This window comes from Neofelis nebulosa, chromosome 11 (genome assembly GCF_028018385.1).
Source record: "Neofelis nebulosa isolate mNeoNeb1 chromosome 11, mNeoNeb1.pri, whole genome shotgun sequence".
NCBI lineage: Eukaryota > Metazoa > Chordata > Mammalia > Carnivora > Felidae > Neofelis > Neofelis nebulosa.
In genome coordinates, this window is record NC_080792.1 from 41,294,424 (window position 1) to 41,313,562 (window position 19,139).

The window sequence follows — 19,139 nt, forward strand, 5'->3', positions numbered from 1 at the left end:
TGAAGCCCCAAACCTACAATAGGTTCTTTTCAACACTCTAAGTGAGACACTTTATGGTTCCCCCTGGTATGTGTTCTCTCTTCCTAGAAAAGGCAATAAACCCAAGTGGTTCAACGACATAAATGTGTTCCTGGTGGATTTGGGCTGGAGAGTATTGACACCATTCTCTTCTCTCTGTTCTGGTTGCATCATGTTCTTTATTACCACCAGCTTATAAAGCTGTAGCAACGTCAAGTGTGTTATTCCAGATTCCAAGGTTCTTTCTCTCTGATTCCTCTTTCAAGCAGCCATGAGATTACCTCTCCCACCCTCAGCAGCACATTGCACGAGACTTTCTGTTTATCAAAAATGGGGCATAGTGTTTGACGTTTTGACAACATAAACCCCTAGATGTAATACACTCAGAAGGGCATGATATCACTTCTGTGGTATTCTTACCAAAAATGTATACTCTCATTTCAATCATGAGAATATGTCCGGTGAATCCAAATTGAGAGTCATGTTACAAAATGACTAGTCAGTACTCTTCAAAAATGTCAAGGGCACGAAAGGCAAATGTTATGGGTTGAATCGTGTTTCCCTCCAAAAAGATATCTTTAAGTCCTAACTTCTAGTACTTCGGGATGTGACTTTATTTGGAAATAGGGCTATAGCAGATGTAATTAGTTAAGATGAGGTCAGACTTGTCAGAAAAAGATAAATACTGTATGATTCTGCTTGTATGAGGATCTAAAGTAGCCAAATTTATAGACACAGAACGTAGAAATGGTGGTGCCAGGGGTTGCTGTGTTGAGGGGGAAATGGGAAGCCATTGTTTAATTGGTATAGAGTTTCAGATTTGCAAGATGAAAAAGTTCTAGAGGTCTGTTTCAGAATGATGTGAATATACTCAACCCATTGAACTGCTAGCTAAAAAATGGGTAAGCTGGTAAAATTTATGTTACGTGTTTTTTACCACAATACAAAATATATAAATTAAAAAAACAAGATGAGATGACTCCTGTGTATGGTGTCCGGTAAGAAGACAGCCATAGGAAGACAGAGGTAGACACTGGAGAAATACAACTGCAAGTCAACAACCCCCAAATCATCAGCAAGTCACCAGAAACTAGGGAGAGGCAAGGAAGGATCCTACCCTACAGATTTCAGAAGGAACATGGCCCTGCCAATGTCTTGGCTTTGGACTTCTGGCCCCCAGAACTGTGAGACGATAAATTTCTGTTGTTTTAAGCTACCTGGTTTATGGTGCTTTTTAATGGCAGCCCCAGGAATTTACTACAGCAAGGAAAGACTGAGAAACTTACAGACTAGAGGCCACTAACAAGGATTAATTATATCAATGTTATTCTCCCAGTTTCGAATATTGGACTGTGATCACGTAAGATGTTAGCATTAGGATCTGGGTAAGGAGCTCTATGTGCTATTTTTTCCAACTTTTCTTCTCTGAGGCTAAAACTAGTTCAAAATAAGATGTTAAAACAACAGGGCATACATAGCAACAGTTTTCTAGATATGTTTCCTGAGGCAAGAGAAACAAAAGCAAAAATAAACTATTGGGACTGCATCAAAATAAAAAGCTTATGCACAGTGAAGGAAATAATCAACAAGACTAAAAGACAACCAGTGTCTTTTAGTGTGAGAATATAGTTGAAAATGATATACCCGATAAGGGTTATTGTTCAAAATATATGAAGAACTTATACAACTCAAAAAAACAAATAATGCAATTAAAATGGGCAGAAACCATGAACAGACATTTCTCTAAAGAACACATACAAATGGCCAAGAGACCCATGAAATGATGTTCAACATCATTCATCATCAGGGAAATGCAAATCAAAACCACAATGAAAGGGGTGCCGGGGTGGCTCAGTCAGTTGAGCACCTGACTTCGACTTAGGTCATGATCTTGCGATTCATGAGTTCGAGCCCCACATCAGGTTCTGTGCTGACAGCTCAGAGCCTGGAGCCTGCTTCAGATTCTGTGTCTCCCTCTCTCTCTCTCTGCCCCTCCTCCACTCACACTCTGTCTCTCTCTCTCTCTCAAAATAAATAAACATTAAAAAAACAAAACAAAACACAGTGACCTAGCATCACCTGTCACAATGGCTTAGACCAAAACACAAGAAACAACAAGTGTTGGCAAGGATGTGGAGAAAAAGGAACCCTCGTGCACTGTTGGTGAGAATGGAAACTGGTACAGCCGCTGTGGAAAACAGTATGGAGGTTTCTCAAAAAATTACAAATAGAATCACATATGATTCAGTAATACCACTACTGAGTAATTACCCAAAGAATATGAAAACACTAATTTGAAAATATATATACACCCCTATGTTTATTGCAGCACCATTTACAATAGCCAAATTATGGAAGCTACCGAAGTGTCCAGTGACAGAAGTCCAGATAAAGAAGAAGTGGAACACACACACATATACACACGTCCACCACACACATACCACAATGGAATGTTATTCAGCCATAAAAAAGAATGAAATCTTGTCATTTGCAACAAATGGATGGATCTAGAGGGTATAATGCTAAGTGAAATAAGTGAGGCAGAGAAAGACAAATGCCATATGATTTCACTCACATGTGGAATTTAAGAAACAAAAAAAAGCAAAAAAAAAAAAAAAAAAAAACCCAGACTCTTAACTATAGAGAACAAACAGATGGTTGCCAGAAGGAAGGTGGAAGAGGCATGGATGGATGAAATAGGTGAAGGGGATTAAGAGTACATTTACTGCAATGAGCACTGAGCTCAGCTATGGAGCTGTTGAATCGCTATATTGTACACCTGAAACTAATGTAACACTGTATGTTAACTATCCTGAAATTAAAAAAAAAGCAAACACACACACACACACAATAGGACATAGAGGTTGTTTCCTTAAATAAGAAATGCACTCTCACATTCTAATTTAATCATGCCACTTTTCTGCTAAAAACCTTGCATTTGGGATGAGAGGAACAAGTCCTCTATGCTTGTGTTCACTAGCAATTGCTTGGGGTGGTGCATAAGGGTCTCACAGGCTGTCCGCCATCCTTCATGCTGGCCTCCCTGCTCGGGCCTGTTCTCCAGCGATACTGACCTCACTGGGCTCATGTCCATGGCTTGCTTCCCCACTGTTGGAATTTATATGACTCCATTAATTTGTTATCTTTTCTCTGATACTTTCCTTCTTGTCCTCAGGTCACGTCAATCCCCGACCACTCCCTCATATTCCAGAGCACAGCCCTGGGCCCTGGGGAGGAGAGGATGCCAGAGAGACACAAATATATGTAGAAATAGTACAAGTGCACATTCCATTTATTTTCTCTATTTATATCTGAAACCATGAGAAAAATATTCCTTTTCTCCTTTGCCCCTAAAAGCGCTGACTGGCTGGTCTTACCTCAGAGATGAGTCTCCAGGCTTTAGCAGTGTAGCACCTTGAAATATAAGAAAGGTTAAATGGGGAGAAAAATGTACTAATTAATTCATTGACATGTGACCGGATTAATAAATTTTACCTATGAAGTCTGGGTTCAAAGTCTCAGGACACTGAATTGATTTTAATGATGATCTCAGGTTCCCTACAGGTATGATACATGGCACAGAAAAGACTTTAAACAGAGGCAATCTTAATCCTTTTTTTAAATGTTTATTTATATTTGAGAGACAGAGGCAGAGTGCGAGCGGGGGAGGGGCAGAGAGAGAGGGAGACACAGAATCCGAAGCAGGCTCCAGGCTCCGAGCTGTCAGCACAGAGCCCGACGCGGGGCTCCAACTTGGGAATGGAGAAACCACGACCTGAGCTGAAGCCACCCAGGTGCCCCTAATCTTGAAATAGATTGCTGCATATAAATGTCTCATTAAAATTATATTTATTTGAATACGCTTTATGTGGACGTTATAGCAGTATATTTTTTCTTCTTTTTAAAAGGGCAGGGACATTTTAGGAGAATGAATACCTGCCCTTTAAAATGACACTGCTGTTTACCTTTACCCTCCTCCTGGTCCACACTCATCTACACTCACAGTCAAATGACATTTGAAAGGAGTTGTGACAGAGGATTTAAGCACGGCTGTTCTGGAGCCAGCATGTGATACCTGATGTAAAGTCTTCAGGAATTTTATGAGTTGATTATCAAACACAGCATTAAAGTCTATTAAAATAAAGGTAATAAATACTCAAATCTCATTACCTTCTAATCATCTTATCTGTGCTCTTGAGGTTACTTATGTCTGTGGTGTCTGCATGGTGGAGATACTGTGCTGTCCAGCTGTGCTGCTTTTTTCTTCTCTTTCCAGCTCTGCGTTCAGTGACACCATATTGGCTGCTTGAAGTTGGCCATGGTGGCATTATTAATGCCACAGAAATTGGCAAACACTACAAATCTGGGCTGACGTTTTTTTCTCTGACGAGTCAGTTGTTAAATATCTGTTATCAAACACATATACACACATTCTTTCTTTACAAAGACTGATTTTATGTTTTCGTGTATGGAGATAAATTACTGATTCAAACATTAGGAAGTCGACATGGGCCAGAGGGATAGTTTCATTCGACTCTCCTTTAAAGCACGAGGTATTTTTCAATCCACCTTGTAATTTTCTTCTGGAAAAGGCAAGTGAAACCCATTCATCATGTATATATTTTATAATCTAATATTCATTCCTTTTTCTGAATTCCCATGGGTACTGCACTTGTCCAAATCACGCTAATCTACACCTCAAACATTTATTTCTGCAAATGAATTGGGCTGGTTCCCCTGCTTCTGCTTCCAATCGATCCCACCAGGCTCATTCCTAATAAGCTTTTTTAAAAAAATTTTCTTTCTTTCTTTTTTTAATGTTTCTTTTCTGAGAGAACGAGTGCAAGTGGGGGAGGGGCAGAGAGAGAGGGGGACAGAGGATCCCAAGCAGACTCTGCATTGACAGCAGAGAGCCCGATGTGGGGCCTGAACTCAGAACCATGAGATCATGACCTGGGCCAAAGTCAGACACTTAACTGACTGAGCCACTCAGGTGCTCCAAGCTTTGTTTTCTTAAATTGAACTTCCACCATGTCATTCCCCTGGTCCAGACCCTACAAGGCCTCCTTATTACCATACACATGTTTTTCAAAGGATGGATATAGTCCCTATATTAGGGTCCTCCAGAGAAATATAAATATAAATATACATTTATATTAAATATAAAATGTTAATTTATTTATACTTAAATATACATATTTAGAGAGAGAAAGATTTACGTTAAGGAAATCGGCACACGTGATTGTGGGGGCTGGCAAGTCTCAAATTTTCAGGGCCAGCCAGCAAACTAGAGATCCAGGGAAGAGTTGATGCAGTCTTGTCTCTAAAGGCAGGCTGCAGGCGGAATTCCTTCTTTCTCTGGGGGCCTCGGTATTTTTTTAAGACCACCAACTGATTGGATGAGGCCCACCCACATTATAGAGGACAATCTGCTTTACTCGAAGTCCACTGATTTAAATGTTTATTACAGGTAAGGTGGTCAAAGGGTACAAACTTCCTATTGTAAGATGAATAAGTTCTGGGGGTGTAATGTACAGCATGGTAACTATGGTTAACAATACCGTACTATATACTTGAAAGTCACTAAGAGAGTAAATCTTAAAAGTTCTCATCACACACATACACACAAGAGGTAACTGTGTGAGGTGATGAATGTGTTAACTAGCCTCATTGTGGTAATCTTTTCACAGTATATATGTATATCAAATCCTCATGTTTTACATCTAAACTTATACAATGTTATGTGTCAATTATATCCCAGTAAAGCTGGAGGAAAAAAATGTTAATCATGTCAAAAAAAAAAAAACCCCCAAAACCCCCAAAAAACAAAAAACACCTTCACAGCAACATCTAGACTGGTGTTTGACCAAAAACTAGGTACCTAACCAAGTACTTATTCCTGAAGTTATTGGGAAATTGATAAAACATGATAAAGATCCTTCTAGATTTAGGGAAGTAGGAGATGTGTGTTTCTTATTAGTGAGAAAGGCCATGAATGGAATTAATTAAAATACTCATTTATCTCTTGGGTGTTTTTATGGGAAAGAGAATGGGGCTGATTGGAGGCCACCAAGGTTGATATGTTAGAAGCAGATATCATTGCTTTTGTAGGTTTTTGGCAGGACTTTCTAATTAGCATTCGTTGCTATTTCAAGCGTTTGGGTAAGCAGCTCTTTTCAGGCTGAGCGAATTAGGAGCCGACAGACCACTGTAGCAAGTCTGTTTCTGTGCCTTTCAGGGCTTTCCAAAGCTCTCTGCACGGCTTTGGGCAAGTTACTGAATCTTCTGTAGCTCAGCTTTCTTATCCCCAAAAGGCTTCCAAAACCTAGCGTTCAGTGATTCTATAACCCAACTTACTTGCCGTCCAGTTTCCCCCCATGATTTTTTGTCTCTCTGCTTGTGACAACCCAGTTCCCACCCTCCTCTCTGCAATCATCACACCAATTTCCATCAAGGTATCTTGGCTGATGTAGTTTTCTACAACTTAGATAACTTTCCTTTATCTTTCACACCTAATTTTCAAATATAACTTGTAAATATCTTTAATATACACAGTACTTTTATAAATCAATATTCAGTAAACAGACCGCCTCCAAATGAGGTGAATATGCAGTTCACAAGAGGTTCAAATGGCCAATAAACACAAGACGACATGTTCAGCGTCACTAAGTATAGAAAAGAAATCTAAATACCTATTAAGTGTAAATTTTGACTTTTGGAATGTTATATTTCAGTGAATACAAACCCAGGATAAAATCTGGAAGAACGCCATAGGAGACTTTATTAGTTTCCCAGGGTTGTAGTAACAAAGAACCATAAAGTACCAAAGTACCACAGCAAAGTACCTGGGTGGCTTAAAATAACAGAAATTTATTGTCTCGCAGTTCTGGAGGCTAGAAGTCCCAAATCAAGGTGTCAGCTGGGGCCATACTCCTTCCAAAACTTAAAAAGGAGAAGACATCTGTTGAAGGCGATTATTTCTTGTCCTTGGCTTACAGCCACAACACTCCGTTCTCTGCCTCTGTCACCACATGACCCTCTCCCTGTGTGTCTGTGTCTGAATTTTCCTCATTCATTCATTCATTCATTTGGAGAGATAGAGAGCATGTGCATGCAAGTGGGGGAGGGGAAGGGAGAGAATCCCAAGCAGGCTCTGCGCTGTCAGCGTGGAGGGGCTCGATCCCATAAACTGTGAGATCATGACCTGAACCAAAATCAAAAGTCAGATGCTTAACCCACTGACTGAGCCATTAAGGACACTAGTTGTATTGGCTTAGGGCCACCCTAATGACTTCATCTCTACTAATTACATCTGCAGACTCAATTTCCAAATAAGGTCACATTCACAGGTACCGGGTGTTGGGACTTCAACATACGTCTTCAGGGGCCACAATTCAAGCCTTAACAGTGGCCATGAAAGGCATAAGCTGAGATATTAATACATAACAGCAAAGAGCAAAGGATAAAGCATCATTTCAGTGGAGGAAGCATGGACAGAGGACTGTCAGGGACCAGACAACACATGCCAAGATGCTACATAGCATCCAGAAGGGAGAGGACATTCAGAAAGGAAGGAGAAGTCTGGAAGTTAAACTAGAAGTCAAATGGAATTGATTTTAGTGGACAAGATTAGGTTTGTTGATACCAAGAAGACATGAGCCAGGAAAATTAAAAAGTTAAATTCAATTCAGGTATATATGTGGCAGATTCATATTTTCAATCTGCTTGGGCTATAAAAATCCATAGCTATTTAACAGCAGCCAAATTGAAATGTAGCACTTTATAAACATGCAGGTCGGTGACCAATACAATCATTGTAAGTATTAGATTGAATCTTACAAAAGTGCCAATATTTGGTCATTTAATCTATAAAAATGGCAGTTGTATGTGGATTAGCTTTAATATATATGGGAAAAGGACTTGCTAACCCATTAACAGAATCAGAGGCATTGATTTTGCCACATATATTTGGGGGAAAGCTTAATACATGTCAAAAAGCCCAAACCTACATTCCACTTTCTTCAAATTTCTGACTCCTTCTACACAGTCAGCAAAAGCATGGGAAGGTTTTAGATTTGAATTTGGAGGTAAATGGAATGGCTGCTTAGGTATATTGAGGCCTATCCCTTGGGTCAGACCCAGGTGGTCCCAGGGAACCCTGGTTGGAGCTTGTGCACAAGAAGTAACTACCTCTGCCCCAGCCACACAGGGGTGGGGTGGGGGATGAGAGGTGTTGCCTGATGACAAGGTTCCCAGCATGGATCCACATTGTCTAGAAGATGAATTCATAGCTCTAGCAGGTGCCATATAAAGCCCGCCTTCACTCCAACCTCCTTTCCCTCTGTTTCCAGTCTTACTGTGGCAGAGATGGTTCTTGACCAACCCAGATCAGTGGTTTTCTCCAGAATGTAGTCATTCTGGGAAATGACTCCTGGCCAGGAACCACATTGCTCCGTGCATCTAGAATGAGACCATGCCACAGGTTCTGGCCAGTGAAATGTCAGTGGGAATCACATGTGTCACTTCAGTTCTCTATTCTTCCAGTCTGTTGATCAGGTATCCTTTGAAGCCACAAAATAAATCAAACCTGGGCCCTGAGTCACCATAGAGGAAAGCCACCCTGGGAGTCACCAGACGAAGAACTCCTACATCGGACTTGGCGTGAGTGAGAAATAAAGTTTGGTTTTGTTGAGCAACAGAGATTGAGATTGTCAATGTAGCAGCACAACGTAGCCCACCTCAATACCTCCTACACGTCAGCATCCTCACTCACCATCTGTTCCCTCACGAATCACGTTGTTTCACTTGGTCTGGCCTTGCAATCTCTGCTCTTCTCTACCTAGAATAACTCCTCCCTTTTGGAGCTGGTGAGTCGCCAAGATTCAGAAGTGAAATTTATTCTGAGTCCTTGTCTGACTTCGCCAGGCTTTTTGCTACCCGCTTTTTCCTCCCCTTGCTGTGCCTTGTACCGTAGCCTCTGTCAAATCATGTTGACGCAGTCATCTTCTCAAAAGGCCATGAGTTCTTTAAACACAGGCATTAGATCATATTCTGTATGTTCAGAGCACCGAAAATAGCGTTTGGCATGTAGTGGCTTCTCCATGCATGAATTTTGGATTAGTCTGAGGGACTAATGCTCAGAGTGCTCTCTGATTACATCTTTTAGTCAGCTGACTTGGGGTGTAGTTGGTCAGAACCGGATTAGAGGACTTGAGCCACTGCAGGTCTGTCCTCGTACAGCTGTGCTACTCTGAAAATCAGTAAAGCACTTAAAGGGAATGCACAGAATAAAGAAGTGGGTCCTCAGAGCTTATCTTTTGCTATTCACTGAAGGTTAGAGGAAACTCAAGCTTTCTCATTTTCAGAATGTGTTTTTTTTTGATGTTTACTTATTTTTGAGAGAGAGAGGGAGAGAGAGAGATAGAGAGAGAGAGAGAGACTGTGAGCAAGGGAGGGGCAGAGAGAGAAGGAGACACAGAATCTGGAGCAGGCTCCAGGCTCCGAGCTGTCAGCACAGAGCCCAGCGTGGGGCTGGAACTCGCAAACTGTGAGATCATGACCTGAGCCAAAGTTGGATGCTTAACCAACTGAGCCACCCAGGAGACCCTAGAATGTGTGTGTGTGTGTGTGTGTGTGTGTGTGTGTTTGAGAGAAAGAGAGAGAGAGAGGGAGGGAGAGAGAGAGAACATGTGAGCTGGGGAGGGGCAGAAGGAGAGGGAGAGAGAGAGAATCTTAAGCAGACTCCACACTCAGCACAGAGCCCATTGTGGGGCTCCATCCCACGACCCTGGGATCATGACCTGAGTTGAAATCAAGGGTCAGATGCCTAACTGACTGAGCCACCCAGGTACTCCATCAGGATGTACGCTTTTAGTGGCCTCCGACCATGCGGCATATGTGCTTAGCTTGAAAGACATTAGGAATTGGGATTTCTCCCAGAATTCAGCCAGAGACTTTTTTGAGTTCTTTTGCTTCTCTCTAAAGTTTGAAATTTTGTTTTTGTTGAGAGGACAACAAGGGAATAAAACAGTGAGTCCAAATGAAACAGGAAGTGCTTTAATAGGAATGTTTTATTGTCTCTGCCCAAGTTTCTACCATAGCGTATAAAGTGAAAACACTGCATTAATAAAAATGGAACACTATCGGTTACACAAAATCCTTCAAACCCACCCAAGGGGGAGTCCCTCATTCTTTGGGTCTGCTGACGAGGGCCGTGGTGGAGTAGGAGTAGGGGCTGAGCAGGGCAGCGATGGTGTAGTGACGGCTGCCAGAGTTGTTTGCTGTGAACACCACCTAAGAGAGAGCAAAGACAGCGTCCATTTCTCACAGAGCCTAAAATGCGAGTCACGGGGAGAGAGGTCACTGGAAGTCCAGTGCCAATTTAACCCATTTTATTTTATTAGTTCTTTTTCTGAAACACCTTGAGCAAAAGGCAAAAGTCCAAATAGGCTGGTGAGACTCCACGGGGGCCTGGCGCAGCCCTCAGAACAAGATTTCTTTAACTACTGCCTGTAGAATTGGGTCTCTCCTTTTTGTTTAATGTCGTTTTTACAAATTCACACTAAAAATCAGGGTGGCTGTAGCCTGACTGAGAGAAATCACAGAGAGCCTGGATCCTCTTGTCCATTTTCTTGGTTTTAGGAAAAGAAAAAAAAAGGAGAAAAGGCAGTAACGGGCATTCAGTGACATGAAGACTGAAGAATGGTGACTGCCATTCCTGCGGAGATACCCGGAGACCTAGAATTTTAGAGCTGCCGGAGAATACTCTTTCTACTTGACAGATAAGTAAACTAGACCTCTGAGTTAGTGTTTGGCCCACGTTTATACAGGACAGAACCAGGCTAGGAGTTAAGTCTCCAATCTATAAACCCAGAAATTTCTCTCTCTCTCTCTTCCTTTGCATTTTTTAACAAGTATATTTTTATGTGGATAACAAGCAATGAATTTGAAGTAAAAGCATCCTAGGGTTCTATTTACAATAACAGAGTGTGGAGGATCATGTGGGAATTTTGAAATAGACACACATAGGTTGGAGCTCATTTGAGCTTTCTACATGGACAAATTGTTAACAAAAGTGTTGTTCTATTTAGCCATGTACTTGAGGCAAGTTTAGTAGAGCTTCTGAGACTCAGGCACTGGAATAGTCTAGGAGGGATGGATTTGGCTCAGGAGAGTGATGAGGGGCAGTGAGGAGGTCTTTGATTTTACTCATTGTGTACACAGGCCTTGGAATGGACTTGGGACACATCCTGGATAAATATGTTTTGTTCCTAATATGCAAAAAGAAGGCTTGATTATTTGGGGACAGGAGAGGAAAGATCTGATTAAACTATACTGAAAATAAAAATAGCATGAGGGCAAGAGGAGGTAAGAATCACCGAGAATCTCTCTGAAGGAGAAAAAAAAACATTCCTTAAAGGCCAAGTGTCTAAAAGAACTAGGGAAAGCTTGTTCTCTCTTATAGTGACATTGGCCTCCAGCCCCACTTGATTCTTCCTGAAAACTGTAGATGGCATAATCTGTGCTCAAAATCCCATGAAATGAAGAGGCCTGATAGTTCCACAGGACATCTCCCAACTTTCTCAGTAAGTATAACATGGCCACCTGCGTCATTGGCTAGGGAGAAGGTGACTAATGTTGTGGAATAGCAGCTGTCTGGGGAGGTCTTGATCAGAAGAAGCTGGCAGGGAAGGAACTCCTGGCTGGACCCACAATCACCAGTTACTGAACTGAGGCGTCGGGCCTCACTCTTGCCTAACTGCTCTCTCTCACTCTCCATATCCATGCGAGCTCCAGGTTGGGCTGAATGTCTGACCTAATATGTCTTACCTCAGTCCCTTTCCTTCTACACCAAGGGCAGGAATGTGTTTTCACTTCTGAATTTCTAGCACTCAGCAGCGTGTTTGACACATCAAAGGCTTTTATTTTCAAAATGTTAGTTGAATGAATACTAAGAGGGTAAATGATAGACAAGGAAGCTAACATCTAGTGACTAGGAACAACATATCATGGGCAGTATGGCAGCGAATGTTCTCACATGGTCTCTTTAGGCTGAGACCAGAGCAGACACGGGTTCCAAGGAGGCTGATCTAGGGCAAAGGCTGAGACTCTAGGGACACCTCTAAGCCCTGTACTGTCTAAACTAGGCTCTTTGTCTTGCCGCCCCACTGAGAAGGAACAGCCAAAGGCAAGCTTCTTGGTGGATGGGGCTCCCTCAATGCTTTGTGAGTCAAACAGCCCCCTGCCCCAGTTTTTCTGGCAACACTGTCTACTAAAAGAACCCTTTTCTGTCGATTGAAAGTCTCATCCATGACTAAGCCAGAGAGAATTGTTCCCTTTCCTGCTGAGCTATTTTTGATGCAATTATTTGATCTTTGACTCTGACCAACATGTCTGGATTGTATTTCCATGACAGCCATCTGTTTTAAATGATTTAAGGAATTACATACAAGGAGGAGGCAGCAAGAGTGGGCCCATATATAACTCTGAGGTTCCTACTACCTCATAAGCAAAAAACAGAGTATGAACCAAGGGTTGCAAATGTGGCCTTATTATTATTTTTTTTAGCCTGACTTCTTACTGGAAGAAAGCTGAGGCACACCTGAGGCTAAACCCTGGGACCTGTCGGTAATGATTTCTGCCCCTCCCTTTACTAGCCTGTGACTTTTGGCAACTTGTTGAACTGCCCTCTGCCTCATTTTCTTTCTCTGTAAAATGAGGATAATAATAGGACCAACCCCAGTGGGCTGTTCATGAGGACTGAATAGGTTAAATATAGAAAACACAATAGCCTGGCAAGGGTACATGCTTGATAAGTGGTATGTATTGTGTTGCCCTTATTATTTTGAATTTACTGTCTCTATATGCATTACCCCAAGTCACTTACCCAAATCTCTGGGAGCCAAGCGTGTTTTGGAATAAAGCGTGTTTTCAGATTTCAGGAAGTAAAATGATGTGTCGATGATTTGTTTCCCTAGGTAGGGTCTGGAGAGCTGCCTAGTAATCCAACATGCTAACAGTTCTTCAGCTAGCAAATATTCAAATATTCCCATTCGGTGGAATGAAAGAAGATGGTAAGGAGCATCATGTAAATTCAGGTCATGTTACTCAATGAGTTTCCACCAAACTTAAAAATAAACTTTGCTCTTCAGAGTTTTCTAGATTTCTGACTGTAGAAACAGGAAAGGGAATCTGTGCTAGTTCAGTTTCCCAGTGACATTTCCATGGTATGTGGTGTGCAAACTGGGCATTGCCTGGGATGAAAAACAAAAAATAAAAATAAAAGACACTCATGTGTCTCTATACTCTCACCTCTGCATATTCATGGAACGGGGAAATGCCAAGTGACTTCCAGTAGGACTTGGTGTCTATTTCCACTTTGTATACCCCTTCTACAAAATTCTCAGCAGTTGTGAGCCCATGGAGCTCTCCAAATTCACTGGTTTTCCTAGAAGGTACAAAATTACAGGTTAAGTTAGGCATTAGGGGAATAAATGCCATGGCAAGCATGGCAAGGTGACATCACGCACATACGTGTACACACACACACACACTACACTACACATATGTGCAGTGTGTATAAGTGAGGGGAAATATATATATATTTATATGTATTTTTATTTACAGCAAAACCTTGGATTGTGAGTAACTTGTTCTGCGAGTGTTCTGCAAGATGAGCAACCATTTCTAATAAATTTTAACTTGACAGATAGGCAATGTCTTGTGATACAAGTCGTACGTGGTGCTGAATGTCACATGATTACAACTGAGCCAATGGTTCCTGAAATTTGCTTTGATATACAAGTGCTTTGCATTACAAGCATGTTTCTGAAATGAATTATGCTCACAAACTAAGGTTTTACTGTGTGTGCACGCACACACACACACACACACACACACACACACATATTCAGGAAAAGGAGACGAGAAGGAAAGGTGAAATTCTGGTAACTGTCTGAAATTAACTGACAAGAAATTTGTCAGAAATGTTTCAAAAAGCTTATTGCAGATTTTTCTTAGGAGAACAGAAGATATAGGTGTAATGTTTCACTTCAAAAATAGTCATTATCGGGTGCCTGGGTGGCTCAGTTGGTCAAGACTTCGGCTCAGGTCATGATCTCATGGTTCGTGGGTTCAAGCCCCATGTAGGACTCTGTGCTGACAGCTTGGAGCCTGAAGTCTGCTTCAGATTCTGTGTATCTCTCTCTCTGCCCCTCTGCTGTTCATGCTCTGTCTGTCTGTCTCTCTCTCTCAAAAATAAATAAACATTAAAGAAAATTAAAAAAAAAAAGAGTTGTTGCGATTCACGGTTGGTGTTTGGGTGAAGGTTTGTAACTACCCCTTGGAAGTGTCCATAAGCTGCTTTGACTCTGCAGTTCCGCATGATATCAGGATCTCACTGCTTCCCTCCCTGGTGTCAGGGTGTTTTTCAGAGGCAGTGTCATTGGAACACACTGGGGAAACCCCAAAGTATAATGCATCTGAATTATTTATTTATTTATTTAATCTCTTTGGTAACACTTTTCCAACAATAAATACTAGGCAGTTCCTTTTAAACAAATGACTAGGGGACTTCTATTTCCCTTTATGTACCAGCTCAGTTGCTGATGTTAGAAATTGCTCTCCATTAGACCTCAAAACTGACAGATAAAAATGGAAATTGTCTTCACTAACTTTCATCACTGCCTTTCCACCTTTCTTCTTTTCTAGGAAGAGAATATTTAATTTATTTTTTTTTGTCTTGTCATAAAAAGTTTCACACGAACATCTGAATATTTTATGTGTTCATTCTATCTCTTGCTTAGAATATTCCCTTAAGTACTTTCCACATAGTGCTTGGCATTTTAGATAAACATAAATGGAGTCACAAATAAAAACTCAATTGAAACTACACCAATGAAAATGGTCTTCCCAGTGATGGGTGAAGAATCATAATGTGGTTCTTGAGATTCAGTGAAAACCCACAGAAATTTACCATCCTGGAGATATAAACGCTGAGCAGTATTGTTTGGTGCTGAGGGTTTCTTGGTTGCCCTTTCTTTCAGTTAGTTGGTTTAGGTTTGCTAATGTGCATTTTCTTTGCAATTCTTGTTAATGGAGGTGGAAAAACTCTATGAAAATTGTAAAGTGGCCAACGAAGGGGAGAAGTCATTGTTGTACCCTGTGTTGGGCGATGGCTCTGCTTTGCATATGCGTCTTTCTTTTCTGTGTCTTTTTGTCACTGAGTGTGACAGTCCCAGCTTTTCACAGAGTAGGTGTTCCACAGTGCTTGTTAGACATAAGTGCTGGATTCTGGATGATCCAGGAAAAATGCAGAGAGCTGCCTCATCAGTGCTGTCCCTCGATTCCTTTCCTTTCCTTTCCTTAATAAAGTAACACAAATTGTACATCTTGCCTAAAATTCCAAGACACGGGAGCCTGGCTGGCTCAGTCAATGGAGCGTGTGACTCTTGATCTCAGGGTCGTGGGTTCAAGCTCCATGTTGGGGATAGAGATTACTTAAATAAATAAATATTTAAAAAAACAAAATTCCAAGACAAGGACCCCAGCTTGAATGTTATGCAAGGGCACCAGGGAATCTGTGACACTCCTGAAATTCTATATATGGTGTGTGCTTGTGTGCATGTGTGTCTGTGTGTGCATGTGCGTGTGATTTTACTGGGCGCAGAGGACCATAGTTTTCATTACCTTCTTAAAGTGGCCTGTGACCTAAGAAGGCAGTGAACCACAACTGGAGTAGACGAGGTGCTGACTCCTTTTCCCTGCTACTTGCCCTGAATGCTGCTCCCCCTCTTGAACACTTCCAAGCTAACTAAGCAAAGCGAGAGGAGGGCATCCTCCCCAGGGCCTACTTGACCTCTGCCTGTGTTTTCAATCTACCTGAAGATTCTTCAACGAATGATGTGAGCTGCTCTCTCTAACAAGTGGCAGGAGAATGAGGAGCTAGAATGAGGTCCCATGTCTGGGTTTCTTGGGCAGCTTACCCTGAGGCGAAGGGCTCCCAACTCTCATCAGCAGCCTTTTTGAACACTTTCACGGCCACGTTGACAGCAGGACTTCCTTGGACAGCGTCTAGGACTTTGACCATCAGGGGACACTTGGATTCACCAGTGCCCTGGGCATAGAGAAGACCAGTAAGAGGTCAACAAAACTGGTTAAGAGTGAAAGGAGCTGTTCTTTATGGTGTTAGAAATCTGGAACAAGGCAAGAAGTCCATGCCAAGTCCATTTCCAGCATTGTAAGTGTTGACAGTTAATGAGCTCCCCTTCTCAGTATATAACACAGACATGATTGTTCCCAAAGAAAGACTGGTTTCTGCCTCCGGACATGCTGCCATCGACCTGGAACATGTATAATGAATTTTAAAGGAGAAAATAGGCCCTCTGAGAACAGTTGCTTTGTTAAGCCTTGCCATTTGAGTGGAGTTACTAAAAAGATGCAATGTGCCACAGGACCAAATAGCTTGTTTTTCCTGAGAATGTTTTAGTCAGCTGCTGTTGTAGTAATTCCCTCTTACTGGTTGTAAAATAATGTCGACTACTTAAGGATGCATTTTATAGTATTAGTTAATTCTTCTAGAGGACTTAAGCATTCAGTATTCGACTAGAATGTTGTCCACCCAGCCTTTCAGAGATTAATCCATAGATACATTTTGATGAGCTGAAGGGAAATAAACTTTATAAAAGGATGCACATCTGACAACGCAATATTGGTAGCTTCATGAATATCATATTGTTATTCCTACCGTATATTCGAGGAAATTGAGGCAAGGAGCCAGGCACCGTAAACCCAGTGCACCAAAGCTATAGTAGGGAGCACCCAGGGTCCAAGCTCCAGGTCAGTGAGCTCTGCAGAACTTCATTCATTTTGCAGTTTGAATCGATGATATTTAAAAGTCGATGCTGGGTACCCTTGTCCTAGTAACACAAGCTGACTGGCAGAGCTGGGAGAGGGCCCTTCTACTTCATCAGGTGTACACAAGAATCATCTAAAAGGACTTCACAGAATCAAACACTCACCGCAGGGCCAGCCTCAGACACAAGTACCAGTCCAGCAAGGCAAAGGAGGAGCAGATGAGAAGCCATCCTGCCAAGAACGAGAGAGCCTCTGTCTGTGCTGGCTGCCCACAGCTTGGGGCTTTTATACTCACTTCTCCCAAGCCATGATGCTGATCCCTGCCAACATGACTCCAAACCTGCTGATTCTGATTATTGACTTAGTCAACAAAGAGAGAATAAGTAACTCATACAAATATGAACCTTGCCTAGAGAGATTAGAACGTAGGAACATTAGCTCTATGAAATATTCTTATTCTTAACAGGTCATTTGACCAGCTTGGTCACCAAAACAAAAATAAGCAAAATCAAACAAAAATATTCTTCCTCCTTGGCAGGATGCAGCAACATTCTTGAGATATTTTTTTTCCTCCCTGACCCATTTCTCTGCGTGCTTTTTCATTTTCTATACATTTTGTCTTTTGTTTTATATGCTGGATGCAAGTTGTAATGATTTATTTCACTTAGAATGACATTTGGCCACACAGGGTTAAGTACAGTGCATTCGAAAACATCATTGCACTGGATATACGTCCATGGGTCAATAGGAGAAACCCTTGACGGTGCTTATATTTTAAAAAGCCTATGTTTTAGCCAAACTAAGTCATCTGGAACCTTTGCTTACTCAGCAGTTTCTCCACCAATTTTGTGTTCTTCCCAGACAAGGTTCATCTCAACTCAAGAAATAATGATATATTTCAAACTGGCATCAAAGATCCTGAAATACAGAGAACCAGATATACTTTACTCCTTCTCCTACACTAACATGCAGGAACCAAGCTGCCCAGCTGGTTTTGAAATCTCAAGAATCAAAATCCAGGAGCACCTGGCTGACTCAGCTGGTGAAGTGTGCAATTCTTGATCTTGGGGTTATGAGTTGGAGCCCCATGTTGGGTGCAGAGATTACTTAAAAAACAGAGTCACAATCCAAATTTCTGGGCGGAAGTAACGATGACTGTGAGAAATAGAAGTTAGGGCTGACAACAGATTCTCTTCCTTCTCGTGAGTTACACATCTAGAAATTATTAGTATTTGATGATTCATTGATTAAGAGCTAACTCAGGTGTATGTGTGCACACATAATATGTATGTGGCTTTATTCATAGATTCATGAAGACAAGGTTGTCCTTACAGACACATGCAGATGATAAGACAAAAATTCTAGACAAATACACATCAAGGATAAGTCTAGTTTGGAGGAGTGAGGGCAGGGAAAGAATTCCCACAGCTGACAGAGTCAGGCTAAAAGAAAGTCGACAAGCAATCATGAAGGATAAAGGGCTTTCAGGGAGTAGTGGAAGGACAGGGAGGCATTTCAGGAATATGGAAATGTGCAGAAGACTCGGGGAGAGTGGACTGACCACATGAAAGCAACAATGAGCAAATCCAGTTCTGAGTATAGCTGGGAATGAAATCCTATAGCCTTGGAGTCTGACTCTGACGTGGTGCTGGAAAGAGTTTTGAGTCTGGAGATAGATAAACTGAGTCATCCAATTCCTAATTCTGCCGTCTTGTTTCTGGGATGACCTTCTCTATGTTATTTAATACCTCAGACACACAGCTCATGACTTTGTTAAGTAGAAATACCTAATATTTTACCTCAAAGGAACTTTCTAATAACTTTTAATATGAGATAATATAAAAGCTCTTTGTAACCTTAAACCACTGTCCTGGTGTCAAGGATAGTTATAAGAATTCAGTTTAATATCTCTGCTAAGGAGAAAACCCTTTCTCTAACGTTTCACATATATTGTCATCTGATTTTTCTCTTGACTTGTTTCCGTTGCTCAGAACTTGGATGGACTTGCCTGTTGTTCTGTTGCTCAGAACTTGCCTGTTTTCTGACTGTGAACTTTAAATATTTGAAAATTCTCTCATATCCCAAGTCAACCTTCTATCTTAGCACTACGCTCTGTTGGAACCTGGAAATGTCCCCTGCAGACATTGTGAACTGGCAATCCCAGGCTGCCACCAGCCCATAGACATGGTATGTATGACTGTGGAATGTTTCTTTAAATATTCTGAAATAGTTCTAAAATTAAAAGTTGAGACAGTGCTGTGGCGCCG

The 19,139-nt window shown here is 41.5% G+C and overlaps 2 protein-coding genes across 2 annotated transcripts in view; one reads left to right on the forward strand and one right to left on the reverse strand.

The window, feature by feature from the left end:
* B4GALT6 (beta-1,4-galactosyltransferase 6) overlaps window positions 1-8,669 on the forward strand; it is a 98,694-nt gene extending 90,025 nt beyond the window's left edge. The window contains exon 9 of the mRNA XM_058692427.1: window positions 8,563-8,669. Within this exon, the coding sequence (XP_058548410.1) occupies window positions 8,563-8,626 (64 nt within the window). The 3' untranslated portion in view covers window positions 8,627-8,669. The remainder of the gene's footprint in view (window positions 1-8,562) is intronic.
* Window positions 8,670-10,070: 1,401 nt separating this feature from the next.
* On the reverse strand, window positions 10,071-17,169 carry TTR (transthyretin). The gene is made up of 4 exons (XM_058692431.1): window positions 17,037-17,169; window positions 16,002-16,132; window positions 13,330-13,465; window positions 10,071-10,311 (listed from the first exon to the last, which is right to left on the reverse strand). The coding sequence occupies exons 1-4, from the start codon at window positions 17,100-17,102 to the stop codon at window positions 10,204-10,206; spliced, it is 441 nt and encodes a 146-aa protein (XP_058548414.1). The 5' UTR covers window positions 17,103-17,169; the 3' UTR covers window positions 10,071-10,203.
* Window positions 17,170-19,139: the final 1,970 nt, after the last annotated feature.